Source organism: Lissotriton helveticus, chromosome 1_2, assembly GCF_964261635.1.
Source record: "Lissotriton helveticus chromosome 1_2, aLisHel1.1, whole genome shotgun sequence".
Classification (NCBI taxonomy): domain Eukaryota; kingdom Metazoa; phylum Chordata; class Amphibia; order Caudata; family Salamandridae; genus Lissotriton; species Lissotriton helveticus.
Window position 1 is genome coordinate 433,951,167 of NC_136058.1, and position 19,408 is coordinate 433,970,574.

General features: G+C 45.9%; 1 protein-coding gene across 2 annotated transcripts in view; it reads right to left on the bottom strand.

The window, feature by feature from the left end:
- The window catches only part of LOC144807659 (uncharacterized), a 90,206-nt gene that overhangs the window by 45,876 nt on the left and 24,922 nt on the right, over window positions 1–19,408 (bottom strand). For both annotated transcript variants that reach the window (XM_078673286.1, XM_078673289.1), the window contains exon 3: window positions 3,297–3,359. Coding sequence is in view for 1 of the 2 variants with exons in the window: in XM_078673289.1 (XP_078529415.1) it covers window positions 3,297–3,342 (46 nt within the window). In the remaining variant the exon portion in view is untranslated. The remainder of the gene's footprint in view (window positions 1–3,296; window positions 3,360–19,408) is intronic.

Sequence of the window (19,408 nt, forward strand, 5' to 3'; positions counted from 1 at the left end):
CAGAATTGCTTCAGCTCCTTGTGACTGTAGTCTTCCATTTTCTCCTTCTGGAATTCTGTGCTCATGGTCGCAGTGGGTTTTTCTGGGTAGCGAGTGAATCACTCTCTGTACGATCTGCGTGGGCTCGGATCCCAGCGCTTGCCACCAATGTTAGAAAGGCGACCCGGGGGAGGCAGAAGATGTCTGACTGACCACCCCTAGGTCCACCCCTCCGTCGAGAAGTAGCTGAGCGTTACCGAGAGGCCTCCTGAATGAGGGTCCTCTCTTCGGATCGTACAGCAGAGTAATCACAACACTACAAACGGACACCACACAGGAGGTCAAGTTCTCAAGCTTTTATAAGTAATAACGGTTGCGGGTTCTTGGCAGTATATACAGCTGGATCGCGGGATCCGTAAAGTCTCGGACAAGGAGGGTAAGGTAGCGGGACAGTCTTACTCTGGGCGGAGGAAGGATACCCTACGCACAGCTCTCAATCCTCGAGCTGGGGGGTTCCGAGAGGTTCGAGCCGCGGCAGCGCCAGCAGGCTAACAAGATGGTTCAGCGAGGTAGGCCGCGGCAGCGCCAGCAGGCTCTCAGATGGTTCAGCAAGGTAGGCCGCGGCAGCGCCAGCAGGCTCTCAGATGGTTCAGCAAGGTAGGCCGCGGCAGCACCAGCAGGCTCTCAGATGGTTCAGCAAGGTAGGCCGCGGCAGCGCCAGCAGGCTCTCAGATGGTTCAGCAAGGTAGGCCGCGGCAGCGCCAGCAGGCTCTCAGATGGACGTCGGGTTACAGGAAGGATGAGTTTGTCTGGTGTCGGCCGTGACAGCGTCAGCAGGGCCTCCAGTCCAGGATACAACTGGCGTCCTACTCCGGGGCTGGCCCAGATATAGGACGGAGGTCCTTTGATGTCCGGACCCTCGCGCCTGGGGGCCAGAGGGGCCGGGATGATGGTGTCCAGACACCCAGCAGGGGGGTGGAGCCAGCGCCCAGGGAGGCCGGAGGGCGATCGATACCAGGCGTCCGGGGACGGCTGGAGGGTCATCAAAACTCCTCTCCCTCCGGGATCTGTCGAGTGGCCACTCGACCACCTGGGTGTATCTTGGTGCCTCGATGTCTGGGCTTCGCTGGGGCCGAGGCTGGGGCCGAGGCCACGTGGTCGTGACGTGGTGGACCCAAGATGGAGTCGGGCACGGCCTCGTGCTTAGGTCGTGATGGGCCTACGCTGGGGCCAGGCCGATGATGGGGATCCGGGATGGTAGCCGGATCTGTGGTGGTGAGGCGTGCAGGGTCGGGCAGAAGGGGCCGCCCGAGGTCCGGAGGAGGGCTGATGTCGTCCTGGGCCCGCCATGCGGGAGGGGTAGGACCACGCCATGCGGCCGGGTCCAACACAGACAGAGGCAGCAAATCCAGGAGTGGGAACTTCATCCCCAGGTTCTCCTTCCCTACTTTCAGGAATGGGGATTTCCACACATAGACCTGTTCGCCAACAAACAACCCTCAAACTGATTCTCATAGCTCCCTCATGGGCACGTCAACCTTGGTTCACCACCCTGCTAGAGCACTCAGTAGTTCCACATCAAAAGCTGCATCTCAACTCCAGTCTCCTCACTCAGTGCCATGGAGAAATCAAGCAACCAAATTCCAAAGAACTCAACCTAGCGATTTGGCTACTGAGGTCATAGAGTTTGGTTATTTACAATTACCACCCGACTTTATGAATATCCTAAAATAGGCTAGGAGACCTACTACTATGGCATGTTATGCACAAAATGGAAATAATTTGTTATCTATTGTACAAATAACAATATCAATCCCCTTGATGCCTCAGGGCAAAACTTCATCTGTTGCCTCTTACACTTATAGCAATCTGGACTAGCCTACACATCCATTTGCTTGCATTAGCAGCAGTAGCTGCATACTTACAAAACAGACAACACTTTTCTCTATTCAGAGTACCAGTTAATAAGGACTTTATGGAAGGATTAAAAAGAGTAATACCGCCAAGAGTCCCACCTGCACCAAAGTGGAACTTGAACATAGTCCTTACAAGGCTGATGGGTCCACCTTTTGAACCAATGCACAGGTGTCCATTACAATTTCTCTCCGGGAAGGTTGCTTTTCACAATCATTTCCTTAAGGAGACTTGGTGAACTCCAGGCACTAACTATACAAGAACCTTACTTTCAACTTCATAAAGACAAAGTGGTTCTATGAACCAATACCAAATTTCTACCTAAAGTGGTTTCTGCTTTTCACATCAATCTATCAGTCGAGTTACCCGTGTTCTTTCCTCAACCTGATTCTGTAGCAGAACGAGTTCTACACACATTAGATGTTAGAAGAGCTCTACTTTATTATGTGGAAAGAGCAAAAGATTTTCGCAAGACAAAACAGTTCTTTGTTGTTTTTTTGCCACCACACACAGGCAATATTATATCTAAATCAAGCATTGCACGATGGATTGTCAAATGTATCAAAACATGTTATGTGAAAGCGAAAATAACCTTGACAATACTGCTTAGGGCGCATTCCACCTGCAAAATAGGGGCAACTATGGCCTTCTTAGGGAATATTCTCTTAGCTGACATTTGTAAGGCAGCAACATGGTCTACACCGCACACATTCACCAAACCTTACTGTGTAGATGTGTTAGCGAGGCAATAGGCTAACTTAGGCCAGGCAGTAAATAAAACACTTTTTCAAACAACGGCGACAGCTACAGGTTAGCCACCGCTTTGGGAGTTACTGCTGTATAGTCTATGCAAAGCATGTGATCTACAGCTCACATGCCTCGAACGAATAATGGTACTTACCCAGTAACCATCTGTTCTTGGCATGTAGAGCTGTAGATTCACATGCTCCCACCCGCCTCCCCAGGCACCTACACCTGTTGCAGTTCTCTGCTCAAAAACAATATAACGATGGAGTTGCTGCCCATGAGCACTATCACCGAAAAGAGAAGTCCCCTACCTCGTGACTGGAAGGACTTCTTCAAAGAAAAACAACTTGCAAACATCCGGACCCAACCCTAGATGGCAGGAGTATGCAAAGCATGTGCATCTACAGTTCTACATGCCAAGAACAGATGCTTACTGGGCAAGTAACATTATCCTTTTGGCCCCTGGGAACATGTTTGAAATTACCCGTACAATAAAATGGTGCAGTTGTAAGCACACAGCATTTATCATTTTTTTATGTTTGAAACATTTTATTGAATAATAAAACCTAATAAACATAATCTAATTAATAAAGCATAACTAAACATGAGCTGGCATACATATAATAGACAAAAGTGGTACATAAAACTCAACCTACTGTAACATAGCATTCTGTAACACAGCATAGTTATGTAGAGCAACATTCTTAATATCAGGCAACCTAGAAAGTTAAACAATGGAAATGTTCACGAAGAAAGGAAAGAAAAGAAAGAAGGTGGGATACAGAGATTTCATTAATGTAATGCTTCCAACATATAGAAAAACAAATACAAATTATTTTTTTAGACAAATAAGTACAAAAATTAAAATACTAAGAGAAATATTGTGAACAATAATCATATCGCGAACAATAATCATTTTATATTGTAATTAAAATTCAATTTGAATGTTCAAGGAGGCATTTTGACTTCATCAGCGTTATTTGACTTATGACTCATGATAGGGACATGAATACGTTCTGGAGAAGAACCGCCTCATAGGGTTCAAAATCATATCTTTTTCTACACTAGCAATTAAGTTAATCAATCAATCAATCATGCCATTTGTATAGCGCACTACTCACCCGGGAGGGTCTCAAGGCGCTTGGGGGGAGGGGTATGCTACTGCTCGAACAGCCTCTGTGGTTCTGAAATTCTGGACCCTACTGTTATCACAATATCGAGATCCAATACCCGTGCCACAAAATATCAACGTTAATTGCAAACACAACAATGATGGACAGAATGTGGATCAATGTCACACATTCACCCCAGTCCAAAGATCTGGGCCCAAATCCATCGTTTTTCCACTCCACACCACCCTGGGTTAGACAATGGCGATATGCAAATCAGCGCTGACCCTGTGCCCCATGGGAACAGTCCAGTCCGAACTACAAAAGCCATGTCCTTCCCAGAACGGAATCAAGCATCCGAGGACCGGCCCGGTTTCGAGGTAACACCTCTCATCAGCCCGGCTAGCTTGACTCCAGTGGTGTGGAGTGCCTGGGACTCACGTCTGAGCATCCCCAGTACACTTAGAGCGGTAATTGCAAACACAACAATGATGGACAGAATGTGGATCAATGTCACACATTCACCCCAGTCCAAAGATCTGGGCCCAAATCCATCGTTTTTCCACTCCACACCACCCTGGGTTAGACAATGGCGATATGCAAATCAGCGCTGACCCTGTGCCCCATGGGAACAGTCCAGTCCGAACTACAAAAGCCATGTCCTTCCCAGAACGGAATCAAGCATCCGAGGACAAAATATCAACGTACCATGAAGAATTTGGTGTCAACAGACCGATAATGATTAGGACATCATCACTATGCATTTGCGTCATGATTGGGGGATGCCAACACCCTTAAATCATAGTTTCCGTTCCGAACCCTTAGACTCCATTTTGTGAACGGCATCCATCTTGTGTCTTGCCCTCATGATAAGTCAATTAAGTAAGGCCGAGTCTGATCTGAAAGGACACGTCCACCTTTCCTTGACTTCCCCCTGACCTGTCCCAACTGACTCCATTGCCTCCAGCCAAACTTGTTTGGGCAGCTCCTCACCCAGTGGCCGAATACGATAGCATCGATGCACAACATACCACAAACCATTCACTACATCCAGATCATGTTTTTACACACACACCTGTCCACGCACCCTGTTTATGGCCAGTTTTATGACTAGGAGGTGCCTTTCTTTATTGGGGTTTCGTCGATATCTGATGGGAGTTCCGGGCCTGGCCGGGTAATCTATCACGAACTGGACGTCTAAAATAGGGGCTTGCCTACATGACTTCGCTCTTTTGTATTATTGTAGAAATATGTGTATAGCCATATCATAAACTCAGGAATTCTTGCTTGCAGCTATTATTTTTGTATATAAGGAGACGGCTGGTTCTGTAAAAACGAACAGTCTCCTGAGAACACACAACCCGTGCTGTCGTGTTTTTAGGACACCTGTTACTTGGTAGCTGCCAATAAAACTTGATCTCTGACGGCAACTAGAAGACTCCGTGTTTCTGTGTTCCGGAACAAGGGAGAACTCAGAGGTCTTCGGGTGTTATCCCCTGGCACCAGCGGGTTCCTAAAAACCAGTTACCTCAGTTGGCGCCCAACTCGGGGAGGTATCAAGCAGCGACGGTCCAAGCCAGATGTTCGTGAGGAGCTTCGTGTAGAAAATTCCAGAGGACGGCCAGCCACTTCAGCGACCCCTGTATGTCGACGTGGTTCCGAAGGTCTTTGCTGCGAGGTTCCCCGCGTCCCGACGGCCACGAAGGACTGCTGCCCTGACTATCGCCTTGTTTTGGACCCAGTGATCCTTGGTAGAGCGAAACGATAGACGAGTCTTCTAGCGACGTCACAGATCTTCAAATACTTCAGTTAAGTATAAGTGGAGCGTCTCCCAGTCCTTAGTTTGTCCTTAGTTTTTGGTATCCTTGAGATACGCTTTGATTTGGTACTTGCAAGCCCCAAAGCCGAAGGACTCGTGTTTTCACGAGAAATATCGTAACAGATAATCCTTTGAAGTTTGAAGCTAGACTAGTGAGCAAAGATGTCTGGTTTTAGCAGACTTGGAAACTTGTTTTGTCTTGGTTGTAGTAAGGACTCCCGATTAGAGGATTCTTGTCCGGTTCCTCCAATTGGAACTCCAACATATGAGCTCTATGTAAAGCACGGCGTAGGTCCTATCACATATAATGAAGTGTGGATAAAATACACCCGCAAGGATGGTGTTTTAAAATGGCCCCAATATGGTAGTTTTGATTCAGAAATATTAGATAACCTAGAGGTCAAATTGTTCAAGAAAAAAGCCCGGCCGGCGATGTTTGACTCTTTTCGCTTATGGCGCAAACAGAAAGAAATAAAATTAGCAAAAAAGAATAAAAGAGGAATGTCAATGGTGCAAGCTGCCGTTGCATACAGGGATAACGAGGAAGAGCAAGAAAACGAACAAATGCTTAGGAGCAAGAAACTAGCAGTAGATAAATGCTACCCGATGTTACCACATAAGGGACAAGGTCAAGAGGAGAGATCCGAGAAAGATCCATTAATGTCCCACTTATTAAGCTCACCTCCACCGTATGCGTTAGACGCTACGGCACCCCCAAAGCGTTTTACTATACCGCGCCCCGGCGCACGTAACACAGCTCTTGCACAAACGCCAGCTACTGTTCAGCTGGTTCCTACTTCGCCGGCGCAGCCTTCTCAAAGGCCGCCGTCTCTGCTACCTACTCCATCTACTTCTACGACTTTGCCTACAGCTCCAACTATTCTCTATGATACTAAGTCTGCTACCGCTCCAACTTCCTCTGCTATTGCCTCTACTTCTTCTTTGCCTCAGCATGTCTTTTCCGATGCACTTGCCCTTCCGCAAGGTTCTCCTTCTACTAGACAAAGAGTGACAGGTACCGTCACTAGTCTGTTTTCACCTTTCTTCGGGTTGCCTAAAACGACCCCTAAAACAGAAGATAGACAGTCACGTAGTCAACTGCCTGATTACGAGGAAAGAAAAGTGCTGAATGAACTAGCACGCCAATGGATTACGGATACTGTTAGATATGATGTTCAGCATGTTATGGACGTTTTTCGTCAATGGAATGCACCCACTCAGAGACACGTATTCGAAGAGATGTGTGTATATCTGTGCGAAGATGTGAAGACAAATGATCCCAAATGCACAATGGACGAACTATGGCGTACGCGCTTTAAGTGCCATGCAGGTATGATTGTAGGTGCAGATGTTGAGAAAGCGATAGAGTTATTGCTCTCTTATAGGAGTAAGGGAAACGTCTCTAGATCATTGCACGAAGACGACGTATCAGGTAGGAAAAGAGCGAGACAGTACCCCATGAGAGAGGTTCCTCCGGTTTGGAGGGAAGGTGATGCGAATGCAAATCCACCAATTCTGCCTCATTTCCAGCGTGTATGGGTACATGTCCCCTGGAAAAGATCCGAAGTTTTGGCACTCAAGCAGACACTACCTGATCCTCGTAAAAACCTGACTGGGTATTATAAGGAGTTATCGCAAACTGCAAGCTCATGTATAATGAATTTAGCGGATGTAGACATGTTGTTTGGGAACGTTGTTCCACATCCTTTATGGAGTAAAATTCGTCATACGAACCATGACCAAGAACTAGGTGACTCATGGGCAAACATTACCGCTACAGATGCTAGACAAATTGGTGGTTTTAAACCTGAGCCGTTAATAGCTGAACTTCCCGGTAGGATTATCGCGTACATGAAAACAATAATGCCTGAAGTACGCGTAAACTGGGATAAGCTTTCTGCGTGCAAGCAGAAGAAAGATGAGAATGTCTCTGACTTTTTCACGAGATTTGAGGAAACTTTCACCGATCATAGTGGTCAAGATATGGCTACCGAGGGTGGTCAAAGATTGTTTGTAGACAAATTCGTACATAATTTACTTCCTGAACTGTGTAATAAACTAAAAGATTCAGAGAGTGCTTGGGCTGTCTCTACGTCAGCGCAGATTTTAGCCACAGCCCAGTACTATGAAAATAGGCGCAAAGACGAGCTAGATAAGGCAGACAAAAAGACGAAAGATTTAAAAACTAAAGTACTTCTCCAGCAGGCCTATCCGCCTCGTATGGCTAATCAGCCCAATTATCAGCAACAACAGCAGTATTCGAGAAACGCGCAAGGAAACGTGTTTTCCCATCAGCGTCTTCCGTATGGCCCGAATCAATGTGCGTATTGCATGGAAGAGGGTCACTTCAAAAGTAATTGTCCGGCTCTTGCGCGACGCTTAAACGGCGTTTCGGGTGTAAGGGGAAGAGGTGTTCAACATGCCCCTAGAGGTAGGGGCCGTGGAAATTTCTCCCAGAACACAGCTTCTTTTCCGCCTCAGAATTCCATGAACAGCTTTGACCAACAGAATAATGCATCGTCTAGGTCAGCTCAGTCCTATGCTGACGACTATTACACCGAACACGAAACTGAGGGTAATGATTGCTAGGACAGCCATGGACAAAGAGAGGAAGTCGTTTCAGTTCCAGTAGATCAGAATGGACCTTATGTCGAGGTAATTGCATCAGGAGTGTCAGAGCCATTTCTGCTGGATACTGGTGCTACAAAAAGTTCTATTATGCACTCGAAACTTCCTGGCGCACCTTTGTCTGGCGAAATGAATGTCTCAGTAGGTTTCTCTGGCGCCCCTGTTAGAAACCCGATCTCTAGTCCTATATCACTTTCTGTTGGCCCATGCGAATTAGAAGCACCCCTCATTCTTACAACAGGTTGCGGTGAAAATTTGTTAGGTTTGGATTTACTAAAGAGGTTGTATGCGACTTTATACTGTTCCCCCTTGGGAGTACAACTTACTTTAGGTAAGAAAGTCATTTCTCCAATGTATTTGTCAAAGGAAAATATTCCAACTGAATTGTCATCACTTCCTGATATACTTTGGGCTAATGGTTCTAATGATGTCGGTCGTTTGGAGATAGCACCGTATGTCATAACTTTGAAAGCCAACGTTAGGTTGCCACGTATTCCCCAATACAAAATATCTAGCGAATGCGAAAAGGCGTTGTTGACGATCGTTTATGATCTGATCGATAAAGATGTTATCGAAGAAACAACAGGTAATGTTTGTAACAGTCCAGTTTTGCCCGTCTTAAAACGTACTGATCCTTCACAACTGCCTGTGTACAGGTTTGTGATTGATCTCAGAGAAGTGAATAAGGTAGTTATCCCGCAGTTTCCAATTGTCCCCGACATTACTGCTTTATTGACAATGGTTCCAGCTTCAGCAGCTTGGTTCTCGGTGATTGACCTGAAGAACGCTTTCTTCAGCATCCCGATTGCTGAGGAGAGTAGGGATATTTTTGGATTCAATTTAGGAGGACGAAGCTTCCGCTTCAAGTGCGCTCCTCAAGGCTACTGCGAAAGCCCATCAATATTCAGTCAGGCCCTGAAAACACAACTAGACACTATTGTTCTGCCAGATGGGTCAACTCTGATTCAGTATGTAGACGATCTGCTGATCGCTGCAGACACGGAAGAAATTTGCAGACAAGCCACGTTGTCATTATTGCGTCACTTATGTGACATGAAGCACAAAGTCTCTCTTTCCAAACTACAATTTTGTCGACAAGAAGTTACCTACCTAGGTCACATCTTATCGAAGGAGGGAAGGAGACTGACACCAGAAAGAATACAGGCAATTGCAGAACTGAGTGCCCCAAGGACACAGAGAGAGGTTCGAGCCTTCTTGGGCATTACATCGTACTGTAGACAATGGATACCGAATTTCTCACTACTAGCTAAACCCTTGCTGACACTACTCTGCAAAGATACGCCCAATCCTATGCCCTGGTCTGAAGATTGTCAGACGAGTTTCCACGAGTTGCGTGATGCATTATGTTCGGCTCCTGTGTTGGGAAACCCCAACTACAGTAAGCCTTTTACATTATATGTCCATGAGAAGGAAGGTTGTGCATTATCAGTCTTAACACAACACTTTGGGAACAAACAGCGCCCATGCGCGTATTTTTCGGCAACTCTAGACCCTGTGGCTAAAGCCCTACCAAGTTGTCTGAGGGCTACCGCCGCAGCAGCTGTCTGCATTCGACAGTCTGCTGGATTAGTCATGAATAATACTCTGATCGTTATGGTTCCGCATGCAGTAGACATCTTGCTAAACAGGACGAAGACACAACATCTTACTAGCGCTCGACTATCCAGTTACGAACTTACACTGTTAGCAAGTCACATCCACATAAAGAGGTGTGATACACTCAACCCCGCTACGCTACTACCCATCCCGACAGAAACAGACGAGATTGATAAACATGACTGCTGCTTTAGGACAGAAGAAGAGACAAAAGAGAGAGTAGACTTACAGGACACTCCCCTTCCTGAATGCAATGATACTTTATGGGTTGATGGTTCATGTTTCAAATTGCCGAATGGTGATACGACTGCAGCATATGCCGTAACGACATTACACACCATTATAGAGACCGCGCGCATTTCCCACAATTCTGCACAAGCTGCAGAGCTAATTGCACTTACAAGAGCATGTGTGTTGGCGAAAGGAAAGCGAGTGAATGTGTACACTGACAGCCAATACGCCTTTGGTGTGGCTCACAGTTTTGGGAGATTGTGGCGTGAACGTGGGTTCCTTACGTCACATGGTGCAAAGATACAACATGGTCAGCTAGTTAATGAACTCCTTGAGTCATTGACCTTGCCACTACAAGTTGCAATTATGAAATGCAGTGCACACAAAAAGATTCAGGATGATGTTGGCCGCGGGAATGCATTTGCAGACGAGGTTGCGAAAGAGACTGCAAGGAACACAATGAGTCGGATGTATGTTGTAGGTCCCGCTAGATGGATTACTGATGTGGGAATGTGTGAGGACACCATTGAAAGCGTGAAATCTATACAAGCCGAGGCGACTGGGAAAGAGGTGAATGAATGGAGAGAAATTACAGGTAGATTAGATGCGAATGGTTGTTGGGTCGAATTGTCGGAACACCAGCGATGGCTATTACCTAACGCATATGTACTTGCAGTAGTAACAATGGCTCATGGAATTGCACACATCAATTCGAGAGGAATATGTAAACTATTGGCCCCAGTATGGCAGAATAGTAATATCCCAAAATATGCAGAGAATGTGGTCAGAAACTGTATGGTGTGTTTGAAGTACAATCCCGGTAGGGGAACCCCAACTCCAGCTGGTCATTTTGCGCCTCCAACGTACCCGTTCGAGGTTTTGCAGCTCGCTTTCATCCACATGGAGAGGTGCAACAATCTGAAATATGTGCTCGTTGTTGTTTGCGCCTTCTCCAGGTGGGTGGAAGCGTACCCCCTTAAGGACAATACCGCCTTGTCAACTGCCAAAGCCCTTGTCAAAGAGTTCTTCCCTAGATTTGGTATGCCTAGAATTGTCTGGAGTGATAATGGAAGCGAATTCGTAGGACGTGTGATGAAGGGAGTGTGTGAGTGTCTAGGCATACACCAAAAGTTCCACTCTGCAAACCACCCCCAATCAGCTGGACTAGTAGAGTGCTACAATGGCACGTTAAAGCTCAAATTAGCCAAGATCCAAGCCTGTACAGGTCTTAAATGGCCTGACGCCTTGCCTCTAGCACTCTTGTCAACCTGAACGACCGTCCATTCCAGATTAGGACTTAGCCCCCATGAGATAGTGTTTGGCCGCCCAGCCAACGTCTGGGGCGTGCCAAGGCCAAAGAAACTCAGCGAAATAGAACACCCCGTACTGCTTGACTATTTGTGCGAATTAACAACTAAATTGCGTGTCTTACACCAACAGGTTCACAGTTCCTCTCCGCCAGCCTCTGACGATCCAGGTCACTCCATCGAACCCGGCACGTGGGTCTTGGTGCGGAATTTCCAGCGCACAAACAACGGACAACCGAGGTGGACCGGACCGCACCTGGTACTTCTTTCCACGAGATCAGCTGTTCGGGTGGAAGGCAAAAAGAACTAGGTGCACGGGACCCATTGTAAACGGGTCCCTCTACCCCTCCCATACGACCGGTGGGTCAATGAAGGACTTGCCGACTCTGAGACAGAATCCGTACCTCGCTTCATCCCTTTCAGCGATGCACGTTTGAAAGAGACTGGTTCCGAAAAGGAGAGTGATCATATTTTACAAGGACTTGTGCCACCGTCTATGCAGTTGGACACTACCGAACCTGAGACATTGTTTGAAGACCACACCGTACCTGGGAAGCGACGATACAATCTAAGGTCTAGACAAAGAGACTAATAAAAGGCAAACTAATGTGAATTTCCTTTCCCCTAAGAACTATTTTTGATTTTTCAGCTCTCTCACTCTCAGGAAACTTGCTCATTTTGGATTTTCGAACCGCCATCCGGTTCTGCTGCTAGGGTCGCGGTTGAAGTCTGGGGAGTGCAACTGGGGACGTTTAGGTCAACGGTTCTGGTTGGTCCACGGGAGTTACCCCGGACTGAACAGAGCGCACTCCCTGGCAGAATCAACCTACCACCGCGGGCAGCAACTAGAGGATGGAGTTTCCTAGGGTAAAGAGACCTATCAGATTCACGAACTTTGAAAAACAATTATGCACGATACTGTCCAAAAGAAGATTCCTGATAATATGTGTTTTAATGCTGTGTAGCATAGCGATGTTCTTGACTGGTTATGCTCTATTCGTATTTCAAGTTTCCTTGTTTTCAAATGACACTCGGCCAACGCCTCCTCCCACTCTCTCTCCGCACTCCTTTCACCCTCTACCTGAACACGAGTCTGCCAGAAGACTCGAATTTGTAAATAACTCATTCATTCAACTTCTACACCAACACCAGTCCATAATGAACACATCGAACTGTTGGATATGCGGACTCATGCCACACACAACTGATAAGGGTATCCCATACTTTATCCTGCCATTCAGTTATTATGGTTCTCTGTGGGCTTTCCAGACCATGTTCCTATTCGCCCTAGAACCATACCCGACCCGTTCCACTGAGAGCGATTCCAGTAACAAGGCACTAGTGGCAGGGATAAGAAATATGAGTAGGGAGTTCGACACTTATCTTGCGATCCCAAAAGATGAACTCAGTCCCTACACTCGTTGGAACGTAACTAAATATGGGGTTTACCTGAGTAAGAGCCAGGCAGCAAAGAAATCCCGCCCAGTTTGGATAGTGCCCCACCGAGGTCACTTATGTTTACAAGGTATCGGTAGGGATCCCAAAGCACAATTAGGAAAGAGCATATGCACGGAAACATATGTGTTCGCTTCCCGAACCTCCCCTATACTCTTAGCAGCCAAAGGCACGTATTTCGTCTGCCACGACCAAGCCTACACATGGTTGCCCCCTGACTTCTCAGGTACATGTTTTATCTCATTTCTGCTGCCTCCCACCTACACGGCCAGAGCAGATTACCATCGGACAAGGACAGCTAGGGGTGTCGTGAGTAAAGACGACACCGCGGGTCAGGAATTCGCTGACTTTGCAAAGGGTTTTCTGCCATTTTGGGGGCCTATGGTGAACAGCAGGAATATTCGTCAATTAGCAAGGATAGTTGAATCCGCCGTGATTGAAACGGCCGGAGCCCTTTGCAATTGAACAACCGAGCTTCAGTCGGATCGACTTATGACCCTCCAGAACCGAGTTGCCCTAGACATCATACTCGCCGATCGTGGTGGTGTGTGTAGAGTGATCCAATCCAGTTGTTGCATTTTCATCCCTGATAATGCGCCGACAGTGTACCAGGCCATCTCTAAGCTACATGAAATATCTGGTTCCCTTCACGTAGAAAAAGGGGACTGGTCCTTGCTAGGGTGGTTCTGGGAACTGATTACTGCCTGGGGATGGAAAACACTGATCTTCATTGGGATGATCTTAGCGCTTCTGTTTATGTTCTGCCTGTGTGTACAGTGCGCTCCTGCACTATGTGGCCTCTGTGCTACCCCATGTGTACGGAAGCCTGTGTCAAGGGACGAACTGAGCAACAGAATGATGCTACAGCAGCATCTCCATGAATTTCTTCATACAGATTTGGACTCAGATTGACATGAGTTATTGCCTTACATAAGGGCAAAAGGAGGGTCTGTGGTTCTGAAATTCTGGACCCTACTGTTATCACGATATCGAGATCCAATACCCGTGCCACAAAATATCAACGTACCATGACGAATTTGGTGTCAACAGACCGATAATGATTAGGACATCATCCCTATGCATTTGCGTCATGATTGGGGGATGCCAACACCCTTAAATCAAAGTTTCCGTTCCGAACCCTTAGACTCCATTTTGTGAACGGCATCCATCTTGTGTCTTGCCCTCATGATAAGTCAATTAAGTAAGGCCGAGTCTGATCTGAAAGGACACGTCCACCTTTCCTTGACTTCCCCCTGACCTGTCCCAACTGACTTCATTGCCTCCAGCCAAACCTGTTTGGGCAGCTCCTCACCCAGTGGCCGAATACGATAGCATTGATGCACAACATACCACAAACCATTCACTACATCCAGATCATGTTTTTACACACACACACACCTGTTTACGCACCCTGTTTATGGCCAGTTTTATGACTAGGAGGTGCCTTTCTTTATTGGGGTTTCGTCGATATCTGATGCGAGTTCCGGGCCTGGCCGGGTAATCTATCACGAACTGGACGTCTAAAATAGGGGCTTGCCTACATGACTTCGCTCTTTTGTATTATTGTAGAAATATGTGTATAGCCATATCATAAACTCAGGAATTCTTGCTTGCAGCTATTATTTTTGTATATAAGGAGACGGCTGGTTCTGTAAAAACGAACAGTCTCCTGAGAACACACAACCCGTGCTGTCGTGTTTTTAGGACACCTGTTACTTGGTAGCTGCCAATAAAACTTGATCTCTGACGGTAACTAGAAGACTCCGTGTTTCTGTGGTCCGGAACAAGGGAGAACTCAGAGGTCTTCGGGTGTTATCCCCTGGCACCAGCGGGTTCCTAAAAACCCGTTACCTCACCAGGTCTTGAGTTGTTTTCTGAAGGCGAGATGGTCCTGGGTCAGCCGAAGGTGGATGGGGAGGGAGTTCCAAGTCTTGGCAGCCAGGTAAGAGAAGGATCTTCCTCCGGCGGTGGCTCTTCGGATGCGTGGTATGGCTGCGAGGGTGAGGCTGGTGGACCGTAGCTGGCGGGTGGGCGTGTAAAAGGTCAGGCGGTCGTTGAGGTACTTGGGGCCCAGGTCGTGGAGAGACTTGTGTGCGTGGGTGAGGAGCCGGAACGTGATCCTCTTGTCGACGGGGAGCCAGTGCAGGTTCCTCAGGTAGCTGGAGATGTGGCTGCGTCGGGGCACATCCAGGATGAGTCGGGCGGAGGCGTTCTGGATGTGCTGGAGTCTTTTCTGTAGCTTGGCTGTGGTTCCGGCGTAGAGGGCGTTTCCGTAGTCCAGTCGGCTGGTGACGAGTGCCTGGGTGACAGTCTTCCTGGTCTCGGTCGGGATCCAGCGGAAGATCTTGCGAAGCATACGCAGGGTGTTGAAACACGATGAGGAGACGGCGTTGACTTGTCTGGTCATCGAGAGGGAGGGGTCCAGGATGAAGCCCAGGTTGCGTGCATGGTCGGTTGGCTTGGGTGCGGTGCCCAGGGCTGGGGCCACCAGGAGTCGTCCCAGGCGGAGGGCGAAGATCCCAGGATGAGGACTTCCGTCTTGTCCGAGTTCAGTTTCAGGCGGCTGTCCTTCATCCACTCGGCGACGTCTTTCATCCCTTCGTGTAGGCAGGTTCTGGCGGTGTCGGGGTCTCTGGTGAGGGAGAGGATCAGCTGGGTGTCGTCGGCGTAAGAGATGATGTTGAGGTTGTGCTGGCGTGCGATGGCTGCGAGAGGTTTCATGTAGATGTTGAAGAGGGTGGGGCTGAGTGAAGATCCTTGCGGGACGCCGCAGATGACTTCGGTGGCCTCGGAGCGAAACAGGGGGAGGCGGACTCTTTGTGTTCTTCCGGCGAGGAACGAGATGATCCACTCCAGTGCTTTCTCTTGGATACCGATGTTGCTGAGGCGCTGGACTAGGGTGCGGTGGCAGACCGTGTCGAACGCAGCGGAGAGGTCCAGGAGGATGAGGGCCACTGTTTCCCCCTTGTCGAGCAGGGTCCGGATGTCGTCGGTGGCTGCGATGAGGGCGGTCTCGGTGCTGTGGTTGGCTCTGAAGCTGGACTGCGAGGGGTTGAGGGATCCGTTCATCTCGAGGAAGGCGGTCAGCTGTCTGTTGACGATCTTCTCGATGACTTTAGCAGGAAAAGGGAGGAGCGAGATGGGGCGGAAGTTTTTGAGATCTGTGGGGTCCGCTGTAGGTTTCTTCAGGAGGGCGCTGATCTCGGCGTGCTTCCAGCTCTCCGGGAAGGTGGCGGTGTTGAAGGAGGCGTTGATGATGTTCCGGAGTTGGGGTGCGATGGTGGAGTCGGCCTTGTTGAAGTCGTGGTGTGGGCAGGTTATAAACTTGAATTCGATCCACTTTGTGATTAAACACTTCTCTTTCTAACAAGCATCACAGGACCACTTATTGTTATTTTCCCGATTACTGATAATGTTTTAGGTTGCAACAACAATAAATAATTTTACAATTTTACCTTCGAAAGGAAAAACATACCACGTCTAAATCATGCTGCACAACAGAGCATTTTTAGGTGTAGCATTCATTAAGGTTTGACCAGCCCTGAAACCATAACTCCTTATCTTTTGGGAAGTTAAATGTCATATGGAAATAGCTCCAGCAGACCCATCACAAGACCAGTATCAATTAGAAGATGAGTTAATTGTAGTTAGAGAATATGTGCTGATAAATAATCTATTGATGTAAAATACAGTGGTCAGGCCATGTTTGTGTATCTAATCTATTCAGGTTTTAACTCCATACTTTGTTCCATAAATTAACTGAGCATAATGCTTGAAGGTCCATCTCTCAGATCAGTTCATTTACAGTTTTATTTCTGATAATAGTAATTGAGATCAATGATAAACAGCTTTTAGAAACCATGGGTGGAATTGATCCTTGGTCTAAATCTAGATTATTATCTGCAACAGACGCCAGAACAAACAGATAACATCTAAAAGGGTTAAATATGTTTATTATAGTGGTTTTGAGAAAACCAAGAAACACACATTGTTCCTGATACTCAGAAAATGCATCTAAAAATTATGATTACGTCATATCTTATGTTGAAGGCCCAGAGACAGCTTCAGCTACTTTTCTGTTTGTGACAACATTTAGAAACATATTTAACAAAACATTAAAGCTTGATGTCAGAAATTCTGTCTTTGAATAAGTATTGTGTCAGAGTGAAACGAGATGGTTTTCATTTGATCTCAAGCAATACTAACATTAAATAGGTAGGTGTACAGGTTACTAACTCAACTAATGGTATTAGCAACCTTAATTTGGAGACAATTTAGAAACATAGGGTTTTACCGTTCACGAACGCCTGATTCGGTAAATCCCATGGTTTGCAATGCTAAAACCCTTTTTGAAAAATACTAAGCCCATTTAAGGATTCAGAATTTGGAAGGGGGATACCCTTCTGAAACTTTAATACATCCTTGCGGTATGTATTAAGTTTTGCGACCAAACGCAGGTTGCAAAACATTATTAGGAGTCGGTAATCCAGTAGCAAACGCGAAGGAGTCCCCAAGGGGACCTTTGTGAATGTGAAAGGAAAATGGGCTGCATTTAAAAAAATTAAAGATTCCTTTATCTAAAAGCTATCACAGAAACGGTAGTCTGCTGATCCCAAAAGGAACCACTTTTACCAAATGTATTATTTTTGATGGAGGTTTAATATATTTTATATTTCTGAGATTTAGGGCCTGATTTAGGTATGAGCGAATGGTTTACTCCATCACACTGGTGACGGATATCCCTTCCGCCAAAATATAAATGCCATAGAACAAAAAGGAATTTATATTTTGGGTGACAGGCCCTTAGTCTCCAATATTTTTGTCCTACGATGTAAATATTTGTTCCTGTTATTTTCGTTCCCATTTCAATATTGTCATGAAATATACCTATTCTTTTTTTCAAACATATTGAAATAACTTTATCACAAATTTTAGGGAACTCTAAAAAAGTGTTTTCACTCTTTAACTTGAAGCTTCCTAATAAAAATACTGATCTGCTAGATCATTTAGCTTTCTCCTTAAAACAAGCGCAGTTTTGATTTAAGAGAGATGTTATTGTAGAGATACACATTGGGGTTCATTTACAAAAAACTATTATAGCGCTTCTTTCATCTTTGAAAAAGTTCAAATTATGTCCAAGAAACCCAACATTTTCATTTCTCTCCTATAAGTTATACATGCAAACTTTTATGTCCAATAATTTAACGTAATTTACTGATAAACTTATCTGGTAAAGATACAATTTTCTTATTTCTAATGGTGTCACAAATCTGGTAGAATTAACAGACTTCTCTTCTGGAAAAAAACTACAATGAGAAGGTATTAAATAGGATAATTAACATTCCATTATTCTTAATGCATTTTCTTAGCACACAGAGGTATTTCCCTAAATTGATCACAATATTTCAAGGAATGTTCTGTGCTCAAATGTACAATTAAGGGGTAAGAATACATATCCTCGGCCACATGCCACTCACAGCTCAGCTTTACAGATGCCTATTTGATTACAAATGATTATGATTTGAGCTTAGCTTAAACCTTGTCCACAGTTAAATAAAGTAGCATAAGCTCTAGAGTGTGAATTTTGCAGCCATAAATAATGTCTTTTAAGGTTTTCCAACATGCAATATGGTGTCAGCGATTCATTGCAATGTGTAATTTGGCGGATGAGTGAAAGGAGCATCGCCTGCTTAACTGCGAGTTACAAAGACACATCAAAGGTATTTCACCACAAATGCAGTTGCAAATAATTTATCATATCCAGATACCCGAGTTAGCGTAGTATCTGTTTTGGGAGTTGCTACATTTTTATTACCTAAGGATAAAAGTGAATTAACTGTTTTAAATAAATCCTTAGGTGAGTTTTCAGCTGCTCTGATTTTATCTGTAAAGAAGGCAGTTTTAGTCACCTGAACCATAGTTCAGGTGATACTCCATTTTCTATAAGATTTTTAGTTATAGTTCTTTTACATTTACCGGGATGATTATAGCATCCGGGTCATTCTGTTGGATAGTTGTGTCATCCACTACGAGCTGAGCTGCTATTCTAGCTCTCTCTGTTTCGTCTTCACTTACCGTCCTTTTTACTAACATAAAGCTTTTGTTGCAGATCAAGTTTCAAGGAAACAAAGATTAGGTGCACAATATTTTGGAACACTGTATCCTTCAATGTTGACTAAACCAGAAACTAATACATAGGAATCTCTTCCTACTAAGTTCCGGCGGATTTTAACCTTTTACCCACTCCAGACGTCTTTTGGAGTTTTTACGGTATAAGGGTTCTGTGTGAAAAAGCACGACTGAGTTACTCTAGTGTCTTGCGTTAGATTATCGCCTTACCAAACGTTGGGCGCCATGTAGTGTAGTTCCTATATTCCCAATAGGCTCTGCGCATTGGAATCATATAAACAGCAGTGTAGACGTAGGACTGAGGTCGACTAGGTCTCTACTGACTATATTAGACTTAATTAGTTTCGCCAGCTAGCTCAGAGGTCACTAGAAACTTTCTCGAATGTTCAGGAAAGAGTTAACTCTCCGGACTTAGACAAGAAGGGATTAGCTTCTAACAACCATATAACATGACAACTTTGCTCCCTCAGAAT